The 15,994-nt window shown below is 63.6% G+C and overlaps 2 protein-coding genes across 3 annotated transcripts; one reads left to right on the top strand and one right to left on the bottom strand.

The window, feature by feature from the left end:
• The first annotated feature begins 526 nt into the window (after positions 1-526).
• Positions 527-10,840, top strand: GTPBP3 (GTP binding protein 3, mitochondrial). The gene is made up of 9 exons (XM_085562268.1): positions 527-1,756; positions 2,676-2,968; positions 3,773-3,859; positions 5,275-5,477; positions 5,590-5,662; positions 7,207-7,350; positions 8,372-8,537; positions 9,235-9,672; positions 10,554-10,840. The coding sequence occupies exons 1-9, from the start codon at positions 1,719-1,721 to the stop codon at positions 10,777-10,779; spliced, it is 1,668 nt and encodes a 555-aa protein (XP_085418394.1). The 5' UTR covers positions 527-1,718; the 3' UTR covers positions 10,780-10,840.
• Positions 10,841-11,918: 1,078 nt separating this feature from the next.
• On the bottom strand, positions 11,919-15,950 carry PLVAP (plasmalemma vesicle associated protein). Of its 2 annotated transcripts, none has more exons than XM_031507148.3 (6): positions 15,555-15,950; positions 14,623-14,701; positions 13,814-14,406; positions 12,835-12,955; positions 12,205-12,280; positions 11,919-12,121 (listed from the first exon to the last, which is right to left on the bottom strand). In XM_031507148.3, exons 1-6 carry the CDS (start codon positions 15,930-15,932, stop codon positions 12,115-12,117), a joined length of 1,254 nt encoding a protein of 417 aa, XP_031363008.2. In that variant the 5' UTR covers positions 15,933-15,950; the 3' UTR covers positions 11,919-12,114. The 2 variants fall into 2 exon arrangements, with proteins under 2 accessions (XP_031363008.2, XP_077644886.2); XM_077788760.2 differs by having other exon boundaries at positions 12,205-12,283.
• Positions 15,951-15,994: the final 44 nt, after the last annotated feature.

Here is a 15,994-nt window from a genome sequence, read left to right on the forward strand (position 1 = left end):
CGGCCGCGCCCCGCGTGGGGGGGTCCCGGGGGGATCGCGGGGGGCGGCTCCGCCCGGCGGCGGCACCGGAGCGAGCCCGCGGCGGCACCGGAGCGTCCCCCCGGTGCGTGCCCCGGCTCGCCGTGCCCCTCCGCCCCGCCGCGCTCCGCCCGTGCCCGCCGCCGTGCCCGGTGCCGCCGCCGTGCCCCCGGTGCCCCCCCAGCGCCACCCCCACCCCGCCGCTCCCGGTAACCCGAGCGGGGTGAGCGCCGCCCGGTGACATTTCGGGTGACCCCCCCATCCCCCCAAACCCCCCCAAGGCTCGGAGCCCCCCCGGCTTGTGGGGACCGGGGCCCGGTGCCAGCCCGGCCGCTCGGTGCCACCGGGGAATGCCCCCGCCGCTGGCGCCGCGGCTGGCACGGGGGGCACGGGGACACGGGGGACACGGGGACACGGGGACACGGGGACACGGGGGACACGGGGGACACGGGGGGCACGGGGGGACACGGGGGGAAACGGGGGGAAACGGGGGGAAACGGGGGGCACGGGGGACACGGGGACACGGGGGACACGGGGGGACACGGGGGACACGGGGGGCACGGGGGGACACGGGGGGAAACGGGGGGCACCGGGGGCACCGGGGCCGGTCCTGTCCATCCCTGCCTGGGCCCCAGCCTCTCCCAGTCCGTCCCAGTTTATCCCAGTCTGTCCCTGTCTGTATCCCTGCTGGAAGCCGAGCCGAGATTTTGGGAATCAGGACAGAGATAGGCATAATAATAATAATAATAATAATAATAATATAGCCACAAGAGGAAATTAAATATATTGGTTTGATCTACAAGATGGCAAGAGGACAAGTCAAAGGTTCAAACCAAGCGAAAGAACATCGAAATGCAAAGAAATCTTTTAATATAAACTTTTATAAATATGCATGTCCCCCCCATAATGGAACAGTCCATAGAGAATGTGCTTTGAGTTAAATAAATATGAAACGATTTTATACATAAATAAATTATATCTATTTAATAGAAACTTACCATAATAATATTTAATTGATATTATTTTTATATATATATAAATATAAATTCAATACATTTATATTTATTTAATTTAAACCACGTTCTCTATAGACTGTTCCATTACAGGAAGTACATCTATATGCATATTCATACAAATATTTGTATGAATATATATGCATATATGGATGTTTATTAATAAAATAGTTATTAATTAAATAAATAAAATTAAATAAATGTATTGTTATTTTAAAATAATTTAATTTAATATTATTTATTTTTTTAATAAATAAATTAATTAAAAATAAAATATCAAGCAAACAGCCGAGCACCCCAGAGCTGGATTTCACCCCTGAATAAACTTTTATAAAATGAAGACATTTTATTTAAAGATAAATAGATATTAAATTTTATAAGAATTTCAACAGCGACTCGTGTTCGCCACCGGGACGAGCCCGCGGGCCGCGGGCAGAGGGACCCGAGGGGCCGGGCGGGACCTCGCTCCGCGCGGCTTCACGGAGGGCGCCGCCGTGTTTGCACATTAACCAATCAGAGGCCGCGATTCACCGTTAGCCCCGCCTATCTCTGTGTATTGACCAATAGCATGCGTTATCGGGCCAGGGCGCTGAGGCCGGTGCGGGATTTCACCGTGGGTAGCCACGCCCACTCGGTGGGTTTGCCCAATGGCGTGCCGCGGTGGGCGGGGCTTGGCGGAGGGCAGCGATGGCGCTGAGCGGGGCCATGAGGGCAGCGCGGGGCAGGTGAGGGGACAGAGGGACAGAGGGACAGAGGGACAGGGAGGGACAGAGGGACAGGGAGGGACAGGGAGGGACAGAGGGACAGGGAGGGAGAGAGGGACAGAGAGGGGACAGAGGGACAGAGGGACAGGGAGGGGACAGAGGGACAGGGAGGGACAGGGAGGGGACAGAGGGACAGAGGGACAGGGAGGGACAGAGGGACAGGGAGGGGACAGAGGGACAGAGAGGGGACAGAGGGACAGGGAGGGACAGAGGGACAGGGAGGGGACAGAGGGACAGAGGGACAGGGAGGGACAGAGGGACAGGGAGGGGACACGGGGACAGCCCCGGGGTGGCGGTGCCATGGGGGGGTACGGGAATGGCTGAGCCGGGGGGTTTGGGGGTACCTGGGGAGGGAATCGATGGGGAGGGGTCTCACCTGGGTAGGGTCTCACCTGGGCAAGGTCCCACCTGGGCAGGGTCTCACCTGGGGAGGGTCTCACCTGGGGCGGGTCCCACCTGGGCAGGGTCTCACCTGGGGCGGGTCTCACCTGGGCAGGGTCTCACCTGGGCAGGATCCCACCTGGGCAGGGTCTCACCTGGGCAGGGTCTCACCTGGGGAGGGTCCCACCTGGGGAGGGTCTCACGTGGGGAGGGTCTCACCTGGGGAGGGTCCCACCTGGGCAGGGTCTCACCTGGGCAGGATCCCACCTGGGCAGGGTCTCACCTGGGCAGGGTCTCACCTGGGCAGGATCCCACCTGGGCAGGGTCTCACCTGGGGCGGGTTCCACCTGGGGAGGGTCTCACCTGGGGCGGGTCCCACCTGGGGAGGGTCTCACCTGGGGCGGGTCCCACCCGAGGCCAGGTTCCCTGCCCACGGGGGTCGCGCCCCCTCTGTGCCCACCGGGGGGGTCCCCATAACGACCCCAACCCCCTCCCCCAGGTGGGCGCGCACGCTGAGCTCGGCGGTGCCACCCGCGGGTGGCACAGGTGGCACGGCAGGTGGCACGGCAGGTGGCACGGGTGGCACGGGTGACACCATCTTCGCGCTGTCCTCGGCGCCGGGGCGCTGCGGCGTGGCCGTGATCCGGGCCAGCGGGCCGGGCAGCGCGGGGGTCCTGCGCAGCCTCACCGGGACCCCCGGGCCGCCCCCGCCCCGGGTCCTGGCCCTGCGCCGCATCCGCGACCCCCAGAGCGCCGAGACCCTGGACAGGGGCCTGGTGGTGTGGTTCCCAGGTGGGAAATGGGGCTGGGGGCGTGGGGAGCGGTTCCTGGGTGGGAAATGGGGCTGGGGGCGTGGGGAGCGGCTCCCGGGTGGGAAATGGGGCGTGGGGAGCGGTTCCCAGGTGGGAAATGGGGCTGGGGGCGTGGGGAGCAGTTCCCGGGTGGGAAATGGGGCTGGGGGCGTGGGGAGCGCTTCCCGGGTGGGAAATGGGGCGTGGGGAGCGGTTCCCAGGTGGGAAATGGGGCTGGGGGCGTGGGGAGCAGTTCCCCGGTGGGAAATGGGGCTGGGGGCGTGGGGAGCGGTTCCCGGGTGGGAAATGGGGCTGGGGGCGTGGGGAGCAGTTCCCCGGTGGGAAATGGGGCTGGGGGCGTGGGGAGCGGTTCCCGGGTGGAAATGGGGCTGGGGGCGTGGGGAGCGGCTCCCGGGTGGGAAATGGGGCTGGGGGTGCGGTTCCCAGGTGGGAAATGGGGCTGGGGGCGTGGGGAGCGGTTCCCGGGTGGAAATGGGGCTGGGGGCGTGGGGAGCGGTTCCCGGGTGGGAAATGGGGCTGGGGGCATGGTTCTCAGGTGGGACAGGGGATGGGGACACAGATTTGGGGGGCAGGAATTGGGGGTTGTGGGCAGGAATTCGTGTTTGGGGGCAGGGTTTGGGGACACGAGTTTGGGGATTGAGGACACGGTGCTGGGCTTGGGGACACGGGTTTGGGGTTGGGGGACAGCTGCTCCTGGGGCAGGGTCCCCCCAGGGGCCGTTTTGGGGTGTGGGGAGGGGGTGCCGGGGGTCTGGGGGTGCCCACCCGGCCCCCTGTGCCCGCAGGGCCCCACAGCTTCACCGGGGAGGATTGTGCCGAGCTGCACGTGCACGGGGGGCCCGCCGTGGTCAGCGGGGTGCTGCGGGCTCTGGGTGAGCCCCGATGCCCTCCTGATCCTGTTCCACCCTCCTGATCCTGTTCCATTGCTCCTGATCCTATTCCATCCCTCCTGATCCTATTCCATCCCTCCTGATCCTGTTCCATCCCTCCTGATCCTGTTCCATCCCTCCTGATCCTATTCCATCCCTCCTGATCCTGTTCCATTGCTCCTGATCCTATTCCATCCCTCCTGATCCTATTCCATCCCTCCTGATCCTGTTCCATCCCTCCTGATCCTATTCCATCCCTCCTGATCCTGTTCCATCCCTCCTGATCCTATTCCATCCCTCCTGATCCTGTTCCATTGCTCCTGATCCTATTCCATCCCTCCTGATCCTGTTCCATCCCTCCTGATCCTGTTCCATTGCTCCTGATCCTATTCCATCCCTCCTGATCGTATTCCATCCCTCCTGATCCTATTCCATCCCTCCTGATCCTATTCCATCCTTCCTGATCCTGTTCCATCCCTCCTGCCCCTGTTCCATCCCTCCTGATCCTGTTCCATCCCTCCTGATCCTATTCCATCCCTCCTGATCCTATTCCATCCCTCCTGATCCTGTTCCATCCCTCCTGATCCTATTCCATTGCTCCTGATCCTGTTCCATCCCTCCTGCCCCTGTTCCATCCCTCCTGATCCTATTCCATTGCTCCTGATCCTGTTCCATCCCTCCTGATCCTGTTCCATCCCTCCTGATCCTATTCCATCCCTCCTGATCCTATTCCATCCCTCCTGCCCCTGTTCCACCCTCCTGATCCTATTCCATCCCTCCTGATCCTGTTCCATCCCTCCTGATCCTATTCCATCCCTCCTGATCCTATTCCATCCCTCCTTCCCATATTCCATCCCTCCTGCCCCTGTTCCATCCCTCCTACCCCTGTTCCATCCCTCCTTTCCCATCCCATCCTGATCCTTTTCCTCTTCCCCTCGGGATGCCGGGTGCTCCTCCTCCGTCCCTCTTCCCCCTTGATTTTGGAATCCTGGGGGTTCTGAGGATCCTGAGGGATCCTCCCTTTCCCCCTTCCTTTGGGATGGGGTCCGGGCTGATCCTCCATCGCTTTCCCCTCCCTTTGGGATGGGGTCCGGGCTGATCCTCCATCGCTTTCCCCTCCCTTTGGGATGGGGTCCGGGCTGATCCTCCATCGCTTTCCCCTCCCTTTGGGATGGGGTCCGGGCTGATCCTCCATCCCTTTCCCCTTCCTTTGGGATGGGGTCCGGGCTGATCCTCCATCCCTTTCCCCCTTCCTTTGGGATTGGGTCCGGGGTGATCCTCCATCGCTTTCCCCTCCCTTTGGGATGGGGTCCGGGCTGATCCTCCATCCCTTTCCCCTCCCTTTGGGATGGGGTCCGGGCTGATCCTCCCTCCCTTTCCCCTCCCCGCCCATGCCCCTCTGGCCGCCGGCTCCCCAGGCCGCCTGCCGGGGCTGCGTCCGGCCGAGCCGGGCGAGTTCACCCGCCGGGCGTTCGCCCACGGCAAGCTGGACCTGACGGCGGCCGAGGGGCTGCGGGACCTGATCGGGGCCGAGACGGAGGCGCAGCGGCGCCAGGCGCTGCGGCAGATGGAGGGGGACCTGGGCCGGCTCTACCAGCGCTGGAGCCACGCCCTGACCCAGGTGGGGCTCGCCTGGGGCCACCGAGCCCCCTGGGTGGCCACCGAGCCCCCTGGGTGGCCACCGAGCCCCCTGGGTGGCCGCCAGCTCAGGGTGACTCTCACCCCAACATCAGGCGCTCGCCCACCTGGAGGCCTACATCGACTTCAGCGAGGATGACAACGTGGAGGAAGAGGTTCTGGCCCGAGGTGAGCCCCGCTGTCCCCTCTGTCCCCACTGTCCCCTCTGTCCCCTCTGTCCCCTCTGTCCCCTCCTGTCCCCTCTGTCCCCTCTGTCCCCACTGTCCCCTCTGTCCCCTCTGTCCCCTCCTGTCCCCCCTGTCCCCACTGTCCCCGCTGTCCCCTCTGTCCCCTCTGTCCCCTCTGTCCCCTCTGTCCCTCTGTCCCTGCTGTCCCGCTGTCCCCTCTGTCCCCTCTGTTCCCGCTGTCCCCTCTGTCCCTCTGTCCCTGCTGTCCCCGCTGTCCCCTCTGTCCCCACTGTCCCCTCTGTCCCTCTGTCCCCTCTGTCCCCACTGTCCCCTCCTGTCCCCTCTGTCCCCACTGTCCCCACTGTCCCCGCTGTCCCCTCTGTCCCCTCTGTCCCCACTGTCCCCTCTGTCCCCACTGTCCCTCTGTCCCCTCTGTCCCCACTGTCCCCTCTGTCCCCGCTGTCCCCTCTGTCCCTCTGTCCCTCTGTCCCCGCTGTCCCCGTGCCACGGCTGTGTCCCCACGCTGTGACACGGGGAATGGGGACATCCAGGGGGGCTTGTCCCATCCACCTGCTCCAAGTCCTTGTTTGTCCCCCTGAGAGGGACAGGGGATCTCTCCCGGTGTTTTATCCCAGATTTGGGGATCAGGCCCTGGGGTCTGTTCCGGTGTTTTATTCCAAATTTAGGGATCAGGAGACCAGGTCTATTCCAGTGTTTTATTCCAGATTTGGGGATCAGAACCTGGGGTCGCTCCTGGTGTTCTATCCCAAATTTATGGGTCAGGACCTGAGGTATCTCTCAGTGTTTTATCCCAGCCCTGGGCTCTGGCCTGGAGGTCTCTCAGTGTTTTATCCCAGCCCTGGGGTCTCTCAGTGTTTTATCCCAGTCCTGGGGTCTCTCAGTGTTTGATCCCCGATCCGGGGCTCGGGCCCGGGTCTCCCGGTGTTTGATCCCCGATCCGGGGCTCGGGCCCGGGTCTCCCGGTGTTTGATCCCTGATCTGGGGTCTCTCAGTGTTTGATCCCCGATTCCGGGCTCAGGCCCGGGTCTCTCAGTGTTTTATCCCAGCCCTGGGGTCTCTCGGTGTTTGATCCCCGATTCCGGGCTCGGGCCCGGGTCTCCCGGTGTTTTATCCCTGATCTGGGGTCTCTCAGTGTTTGATCCCCGATCCGGGGCTCTGGCCCGGGTCTCCCGGTGTTTGATCCCTGATCTGGGGTCTCTCAGTGTTTGATCCCCGATTCCGGGCTCAGGCCCGGGTCTCTCCGTGTTTGATCCCCGATCTGGGGCTCGGGCCCGGGTCTCTCCGTGTTTGATCCCCGATCTGGGGCTCGGGCCCGGGTCTCTCAGTGTTTGATCCCCGATCCGGGGCTCGGGCCCGGGTCTCCCGGTGTTTGATCCCCGATCTGGGGCTCGGGCCCGGGTCTCCCGGTGTTTGATCCCCGATCTGGGGCTCGGGCCCGGGTCTCCCGGTGTTTGATCCCCGATTCCGGGCTCGGGCCCGGGTCTCCCGGTGTTTGATCCCGCGCTGAGCGCCGTGTCCCCGCAGTGGCGGGCACCGTGCGGGCGCTGCTGCGGGAGCTCCGGGGCCACCTGCGGGACGGGCGCCGGGGGGAGCTGCTGCGGGGGGGGGTCCGGGCGGTCATCGCCGGCCCCCCCAACGTGGGCAAGAGCAGCCTGCTCAACCTGCTCTGTGAGTGGCCGTGGGCACGGGAGGGCACGGCGGCGCTCCCGGGATTCCAGAGGGTGGGGTTCCGCTGTCTGCGCGTGGAGGGGCTGGGATAATTCCCCAAATTCCAGAGGGAACCATTCCCAGTGTCCCCAAGGCCGTCGTGTTGCCCGTGGGTGTGGAGGGCATGAGATAATTCCCAAAATTCCAGAGGGAACTGTTCCCAGCGTCCTCAGGTGACGCACAGCAGGGACTGGGCGTGGAGGGCTCAAAACTCCCGAAATCCCACAGGGACCATTCCCTGCTGTCCCCAAATCATGGAGGGGTTGGGATAATTCCCAAATTCCCACAGGACCATTCCTGATGGCCCCAAGTCACCAATGGACACGGAGGGTTGGGATAATCCCTGAATTTCCTCTGTCCCCACATCCCCCACGGGCACGGAGGGTTGGGATAATTCCCAAATTCCCACTGTGCCCACATCACCCGCGGGCACGGAGGGTTGGGATAATCCCCGAATTTCCTCTGGGCATGGAGGGTTGGGATAATCCCCGAATTTCCTCTGGGCACGGAGGGTTGGGATAATCCCCGAATTTCCTCTGTCCCCACATCCCCCATGGGTATGGAGGTTTGGGATAATCCCCGAATTTCCTCTGGGCATGGAGGGTTGGGATAATCCCCGAAATTCCTCTGTCCCCACATCCCCCACGGGCACGGAGGGTTGGGATAATCCCCAAATTTCCTCTGGGCATGGAGGGTTGGGATAATCCCCAAATTTCCTCTTTGCCCACATCCCCCACGGGCACGGAGGGTTGGGATGATCCCCGAATTCCCTCTGTGCCCACATCCCCCACAGGCATGGAGGGTTGGGATAATCCCCGAATTTCCTCTGGGCACAGAGGGTTGGGATAATCCCCGAATTCCCTCTGTGCCCACATCCCCCGCGGGCACGGAGGGTTGGGATAATCCCCGAATTCCCTCTGTGCCCACATCCCCCGCGGGCACGGACGACCCGGGACAATTCCCGAATTCCCGGCGTGCCCAGGCCGGCGCCCGGCCGCCATCGTGTCGCCCTCGGCGGGCACCACGCGGGACGTGCTGGAGGTGGCCCTGGACATCGGGGGGTACCCGCTGCTGCTCAGCGACACCGCGGGGCTGCGCCGCGCCGCCGACCCCGTGGAGCGCGAGGGCGTGTGCCGGGCCCGCCAGCGGTCAGCGGGGGTTTGGGGGGTTTTGGGGGGTTTTGGGGGGTTTTGGGATGGTTTGGAGGGTTTTGGGGTGTCACGGGATGTTTTGGGGGGTTTGCAGTGTTTTGTGGGGTTCTGGGCTGTTTTGTGGGGGGTCGTAGGGTGTTTGTGGGGTTTTGCAGTGTTTTGGGGTGTTTCGGGGAGTTTCGGGATGTTTCAGGATGTTTTGGGGAGTTTCGGGGTGTTTTTGGATGTTTTGGGGTGTTTAGGGTTGTTTCGGGGAGTTTTGGGGTGTTTCAGGGAGTTTCAGGGAGTTTTAGGGTGTTTCAGGGAGTTTCAGGGAGTTTCAGGGTGTTTTGGGATGTTTCAGGGTGTTTTGGGATGTTTCAGGGAGTTTCAGGGAGTTTTAGGGTGTTTCAGGGAGTTTCAGGGAGTTTCAGGGTGTTTCGGGGAGTTTCAGGGTGTTTTGGGGTGTTTCGGGATGTTTCGGGGTGTTTTGGGGTGTTTCGGGGTGTTTCGGGGATTTTCGGGATGTTTCAGGATGTTTCGGGGTGTTTCGGGGAGTTTCGGGATGTTTCAGGATGTTTTGGGGAGTTTCGGGGTGTTTTTGGATGTTTTGGGGTGTTTAGGGTTGTTTCGGGGTGTTTTGGGGTGTTTCGGGGAGTTTCGGGGTGCCCCCAGAGCTGAGTCGTGATGCTGACACAGCCGTGTGTGTCCCCAGGCTGTGCCAGGCCGATCTGGTGCTGGCAGTGCTGGATGCCACCTCGGTGTCGCCCACGCCGGCGGCTCTGGGGGCGGCGCTGGCGGCGCTGGAGCCGCCCCCGGGCACCCCCTGCGTGCTGGTGCTCAACAAGGCCGACCTGCTGGGGGGGCCCCGGGGGTCCCCGAGTGCCACCGGTACCCCGGGACCCCCTGACACCCTCTCCCCGAGTGCCACCGGTACCCCGGGACCCCCTGACACCCTCTCCCCGAGTGCCACCGGTACCCCGGGACCCCCTGACACCCTCTCCCCGAGTGCCACCCCTGCCCAGGGACCCCCTGACGCCCTCTCCCCGAGTGCCACCCCTGCCCCGGGACCCCCGGTCACCCTCCTGTCCTGCAAGACGGGCGAGGGGCTGGAGGCGCTGCTGGAGCTGCTGACCCAACAGCTGGCACAGCTGTGAGTCCGGGGGGATCCCCGACCCTCGTCCTGGTTTTTGGGGTGCCTGATCCGGTTTTGCCATGGCTGATCCCCTTTTCTGTTCCCAATCCCTTTTTCTGTTCCCAATCCCCTTTTCTGTTCCAAATCCCCTTTTCTGTTCCCAATCCCCTTTTCTGTTCCTGATCCCCTTTCCATGTCTGATCCCCTTTCCCATTCCCGATCCCCTTCCATTCCCGTTCCCGTTCCCACTCCCATTCCCATTTCCCTGTTCCCATTCCCATTCCCAATCCCATTCCCGTTCCCATTCCCATTCCCATTCCCGTTCCCATTCCTGTTCCCACTCCCATTCCCATTTCCCTGTTCCCATTCCCATTTCCCTGTTCCCATTCCCTTTCCCATTCCCATTCCCATTCCCTTTCCCACTCCCGTTCCCATTTCCCTGTTCCCATTCCCATTTCCCTGTTCCCATTCCCATTCCCGTTCCCATTCCCATTCCCATTCCCATTCCCATTCCCATTCCCACTCCCACTCCCACTCCCATTCCCACTCCCATTCCCATTCCCATTCCCATTCCCATTCCCACTCCCACTCCCCGTTCCCATTCCCATTCCCATTCCCGTTCCCAATCCCATTCCCACTCCCACTCCCATTCCCATTCCCACTCCCACTCCCATTCCCGTTCCCGTTCCCACTCCCATTCCCATTCCCCATTCCCATTCCCACTCCCATTCCCCATTCCCATTCCCATTCCCATTCCCATTCCCCATTCCCATTCCCACTCCCATTCCCATTCCCACTCCCACTCCCATTCCCACTCCCATTCCCCATTCCCATTCCCATTCCCATTCCCATTCCCATTCCCATTCCCACTCCCCATTCCCGCTCCCGCTCCCGCGCAGGTGCGGGGACCCTCTCTCGGGCTGGCCCAGCCTGACGCGCAGCCGGCACAGCCGCCACCTCGGGGCGTGCGCGGCGGCCCTGGCGCGCTTCGGTGCCGGCGGGGACCTGGCGCTGGCGGCCGAGCAGCTGCGGCTGGCGCGGCGGGAGCTGGGCAGGATCACCGGGCACGTGGGCGCCCAGGAGGTCCTGGATATCATTTTCAGGGACTTTTGCGTCGGGAAGTGACGCCGGCGCTCCGCGGGCCGGGCCGCGGCGTCACCGCGATTAAACCGTGGTGCCTTTGGTGGCTTTGGTGTCGTCCCCTCGCTGGTGGCCGTGTTTGGCAGCGTGTCCCGGCCCCAAATGTGGGAGAGGAACCCTGGGGAAAGTCCCAGTTCCCAGCCAGGGGGACAAACAAGGAGCCGGAAGGGAAAAGGCACCCCGGACGTCCCCGCTTCGGGGTGTCCCCATCCCCTGGGTGACGGGCACATCCCTGCGCCCCGACCCCAGGGACTCAGCGTGAGGGGCTGGAACTTCCAGCTTCAATCCGCGGAATTCCCCAAAGCCGTGGCAGATGTGGGATCCTGCTGGCGCTCTGCCACCCCAAAAATGGTGGCATCTCTTGGGGACACCCCACCACCGTGTGCCGCCCGCCCTGTGCCACCCCCCGGGCGGCGCTCCCGGGCTGGGGAAGCACCTGGAGCTCCGAGATTATCCACGGAGGAATTCCAGGAAATCCTCTGGCAGCGCCTGAGCTTCGGGGACAGCGAGAGTTTGCCACGCTTGTCACCTTTGTCACCACGGTGCCACCCTGGGGGTGGGCAGGAGGTGTGGGGGTGGCATCGCCATCCTTGGCGGGGTGGCAGGAGGTGGCAGCGCCCTTCTCCCGGCACTGGGGGACACCTGGGGTGGCCCAGGGGACAAGGGACACTCCGGGAGGCCTCAGTGGCGCCTGGCGTGCGGGCAGGGGCGGCGCGGCAGGAAAAGGATTTTCCACAGGAAACGCAGCCGTAAATCCCGGGAATAAATCCTGGGAATCCATCCCTGCCCCGCTCCGGGGGGGCCGGGGGCACAAGGACAGCGCGGTCCTCGTCCTTCCCTGGGGACGAGGACACCCTGTCCCTCATCCTTTAGGGACAAGGACATCCCTGTCCTCTGTCCTTGGGCACGTCCCACCCCTCTGTGCAGAGCCGGGATGGAATTCCCGCTCCCCATCCCGATTTTTCCATGGATTTCCATCCACACGAGCGGCGAGTTGTCCCCACGTTTGGGCCAGGGGACAAGGACAGCGCTGTCCCTCGTCCTCAGGCATGGCCCAGCCCTTTGTGTGGAATTCCCACTCCCAAAATTCCCGATTTTTCCATGGATTTCCATCCACACGAGCGGCGAGTTGTCCCCAGATTCGGGGCCGGCTGTTGTCCCGCTCCAGCCGAAAGGCGGGGATACATCGAGGGGACACGGGGACACGGGGACACGGGGACACGGGGACACGGGGAGCGTGGCCCTGGGCCGGGGTTGCCATCCGTGCTGCGGGAAGCACCTCCTGGGCGGCTCTCCTGCTTTTCCTGGGCTTTTCCAGCCTTATCCGCTGTGGGAAAACGGGATCAGGTCGGGGGCGCGTCCCTCAGGTGGCCCGGGGAGGGTGGCCTGGTGTCACCTGTGTCCCCTCACCTGGCGTTCTTCAGGGTGGTCATGTGCTGCTCCACCAGCTGCAGCATCCGCTGGAGCTCCGCCGGGTTCTGCATCTCTGCTGGGATTGGGGTGGGAATGTGGGATCGGGATGGGATCCGTGGGATTGGGATGGGATCCATGGGACAGGATGGGATCCGTGGGACAGGATGGGATCCGTGGGATTGGGATGGGATCCGTGGGACGGGATGGGATCCGTGGGACGGGATGGGATCCGTGGGACAGGATGGGATCCGTGGGACGGGATGGGATCCGTGGGACAGGATGGGATCCGTGGGACAGGATGGGATCCGTGGGATTGGGATGGGATCCGTGGGACAGGATGGGATCCGTGGGACGGGATGGGATCCGTGGGATTGGGATGGGATCCGTGGGACAGGATGGGATCCGTGGGATTGGGATGGGATCCGTGGGACAGGATGGGATCCGTGGGACGGGATGGGATCCGTGGGACAGGATGGGATCCGTGGGATTGGGATGGGATCCATGGGACAGGATGGGATCCGTGGGACAGGATGGGATCCGTGGGACGGGATGGGATCCGTGGGACGGGATGGACGCCCAGGGGGACGCGGTGGCCCCCGGCGTGTCCCCAGTCCCACCGGCACTCACCCATGGTGCCCAGGGTGGCCAGGCTCCTCAGGAGCTCCATGTTGGTGCCCATGCCAAGGAAAGAGCCCGAGTGGCCGGCGCTGCCCAGTGCCCGCGAGCCCGGCAGGTCCTGCTGGGACATCTGGGGGGACAGCGGGTGCTCAGAGGTGGCACCGCTCAGAGGTGGCACCGCTCAGAGGTGGCACCAACCCCAGCAGGATATTCCCACACAAACAAAATCCAGATGTCTGGAAGGAAAACCCTGGTGCAGAGGTGGCCGTGCCCGTGTCCCCATGGGAGTCCCCATATTCCCAGTGCCCCAATGTCCCAATCCCCACGTCCCCATGTCCCTTGTCCCATGGTGTCCCCTAAGTCCCAATCCCCACGTCCCCATGTCCCTTGTCCCATGGTGTCCCCATGTCCCACATCCCCATGTCCCCATGTCCCACGTCCCCATGTCCCCTTGTCCCATGGTGTCCCTATGTCCCATGTCCCCATGTCCCTTGTCCCATGGTGTCCCCATGTCCCGTGTCCCCATGTCCCCATGTCCCTTGTGCCATGGTGTCCCCAAAATCCCAATCCCCACGTTCCCATGTCCCCATGCCCCCAGTGTCCCTTGTCTCATGGTGTCCCCAGTGCCCCAATGTCCCATACCCCATGTCCCCATGTTTGTTGTCCCATGGTGTCCCCAAAGTCCCAATCCCCGTGTCCCCATGTCCCTTGTGCCATGGTGTCCCCATGTCCCGTGTCCCCATGTCCCCATGTCCCGCATCCCCATGCCCCCAATGTCCCTTGTCCCATGGTGTCCCCACTGTCCCAAAGTCCCAATCCCCACGTCCCCATGTCCCCATGTCCCACGTCCCCACGTCCCCATGTCCCTTGTGCCATGGTGTCCCCATGTCCCACGTCCCCATGCCCCCAGTGTCCCTTGTCCCATGGTGTCCCCAAAGTCCCAATCCCCACGTCCCCATGTCCCCTGTGCCACGTCCCCGCGTCCCACCTTGGTTCCCATGCAGATCCCGAGCTGCTCCCTCAGCGACTCCGCCAGCGCCGCCGCCGCCTTCCTCTTGTCCTCCATCTCCTTCAGCGCCTTGTCCTTCTCGGCCTGCAGCCTCTTGCTCTCCTCCTCGCCGTCCTTGTGGCGCTGCTGCAGGCCCTGCAGGCTCCTGCGCAGCTCCTGCAGGTCGCGGGAGCAGTTGAGGCGGCACTGCTGCACGCTCAGCTCGCAGCTGCTCCTCCAGACGAACTGCGAGTCGCGCTCCTGCTGCCGCCGCAGCAGCCCCTCCACGCGCTCGCGGATCTGCCGCAGCTCGGCCTCGGCGTCGCCGCAGCGCAGCTGCTTCACCAGCTCCGCGACGCGCGGCAGCTTCTCGCCCAGGTCGCTCTGCAGCGAGCCGCAGCGGTGCCGCTGCACCTCCAGCTCCATCCTGCTCAGCTCGTCGCGCGTCCTGGCGCTCTGCAGCTCCTCCTGGCACCTGTCCCTCTCCTGGGTGGCTTTGGCCAGCTGGGCCTGGCTCTGCCGCCCGCCGTCCTCCAGGGTTTTCTTGGAAGAGCTGGCCTGGTCCAGCTGCCGCTGCAGCTGCAGCTTCTCGGCTTGGGGGGAGTTGGGGGTCAGGGTTTGGGTCTGGGGGATTTGGGATCTGGGGCTTTGGGGGTCCCCCAGGTGCCACCGCGTGGCTTGGGGTGACGCCTGTGCCTGGTGCAGGTCACCTGGGGGTGCCCAGGAGGGTGGGCAGGGAGAGTTGGGGGTGCCCAGGGGGTGCTGGGGGTCCCCAGGGGTTTTTGGGGCTGGGGGGGGTGGTCTCTTACCGTTGCAGGTGGTGTTGATGAGGGTGGTGGTCACCTTGCACTCGACCAGCTTCACCTGCTGGAACAGGAGCTCCTGCAGCTGCGTGGGAGGAAGAGGAGGAGGAGGATGAGGAGGGGGAGAGGGGTCAGAACACCCCAGAAACATCCCCAGCACCACCCCGGTCCCCAAAGGTGACTGAGAGAGCCTGGGGGATGAGGAGGAGGAGGAGGAGGAGGAGAGGGGTCAGAACACCCCAGAAACATCCTCAGCACCACCCTGGTCCCCAAAGGTGACTGAGAGAGCCCGGGGGATGAAGAGGAGGAGGAGGAAGAGGAGAGGGGTCAGAACACCCCAAAAACATCCCCAGCACCACCCTGGTCCTCAAAGGTGACTGAGAGAGCCTGGGGGATGAGGAGGAGGAGGAGGAAGGGGGTCAGAACACCCCCAAAGGACCCCCTGGCACCAATTGAGGAGCACTGGGGAAGCTCCAAGGGCTGGGGAGGAGGAGGAGGAGGAGGGAGAGAGGGGTCAGAACACCCCAAAAACATCCCCGGCACCACCCTGGTCCCCAAAGGTGACAGAGAGAGCCCGGGGGACGAGGAGGAGGAAGAGGAGGAGGAAGGGGGTCAGAACACCCCAGAAACATCCCCAGCACCACCCTGGTCCCCAAAGGTGACAGAGAGAACCCGGGGGACGAGGAGGATGAAGAGGAGGAGGAGGAAGGGGGTCAGAACACCCCAAAAACATCCCCAGCACCACCCCGGTCCCCAAAGGTGACAGAGAGAGCCCGGGGGATGAGGAGGATGAAGAGGAGGAGGAGGAAGAGGAGAGGGGTCAGAAGATCCCGAAAGGAGCCGCGGGGCCCTGGGAGCGCTGCAGGGAGGACGAGGAGGAAGAAGAGGAGCCCAGGACCGAGCCGCCTCGGCCGAAGCCCGCGGCCTCGCTCGCTCGCCTGCGGGATGCCGCGGGCCGCCTGGCTGCTGTTGCACCTCTCCAGCTCCCTGTGCGCCTTCAGCGCCAGCCCCTGCAGCCTGTCCTTGTCCCTCCGCGTGGCGTTCAGCGCCCGGCTCAGGTTGGCGTTGCTGGCGTCCAGGGCGACCACGCGGCGGTAGTGGCTCTGCAGCCGCTCCTCCAGCAGCCTCAGGTGCGAGTCGGTGCCCGCCTGGGCGTTGCCGTACACCAGGAAGAGCACGAGCCCCAGGATGATCAGGAACTGGATCAGCGACGTGAACAGGAAGATGTACTTGAGGTAAAAGCCGCAGTCGCGCTTGGGCATCGCCCGCTTGGGCTCCAGCCCGAATTTGGCCATGGCGAAGCTGCTTTTCTCCATCGCGCCCCCGCTCTGGCCGCCGCAGCCCGCCGGGACCCCGCTTTTCAGGGGCCGCGCCGGGG

The sequence above is a fragment of the Lonchura striata genome, chromosome 28, assembly GCF_050655825.1.
Source record: "Lonchura striata isolate lonStrDom1 chromosome 28, ASM5065582v1, whole genome shotgun sequence".
NCBI lineage: Eukaryota > Metazoa > Chordata > Aves > Passeriformes > Estrildidae > Lonchura > Lonchura striata.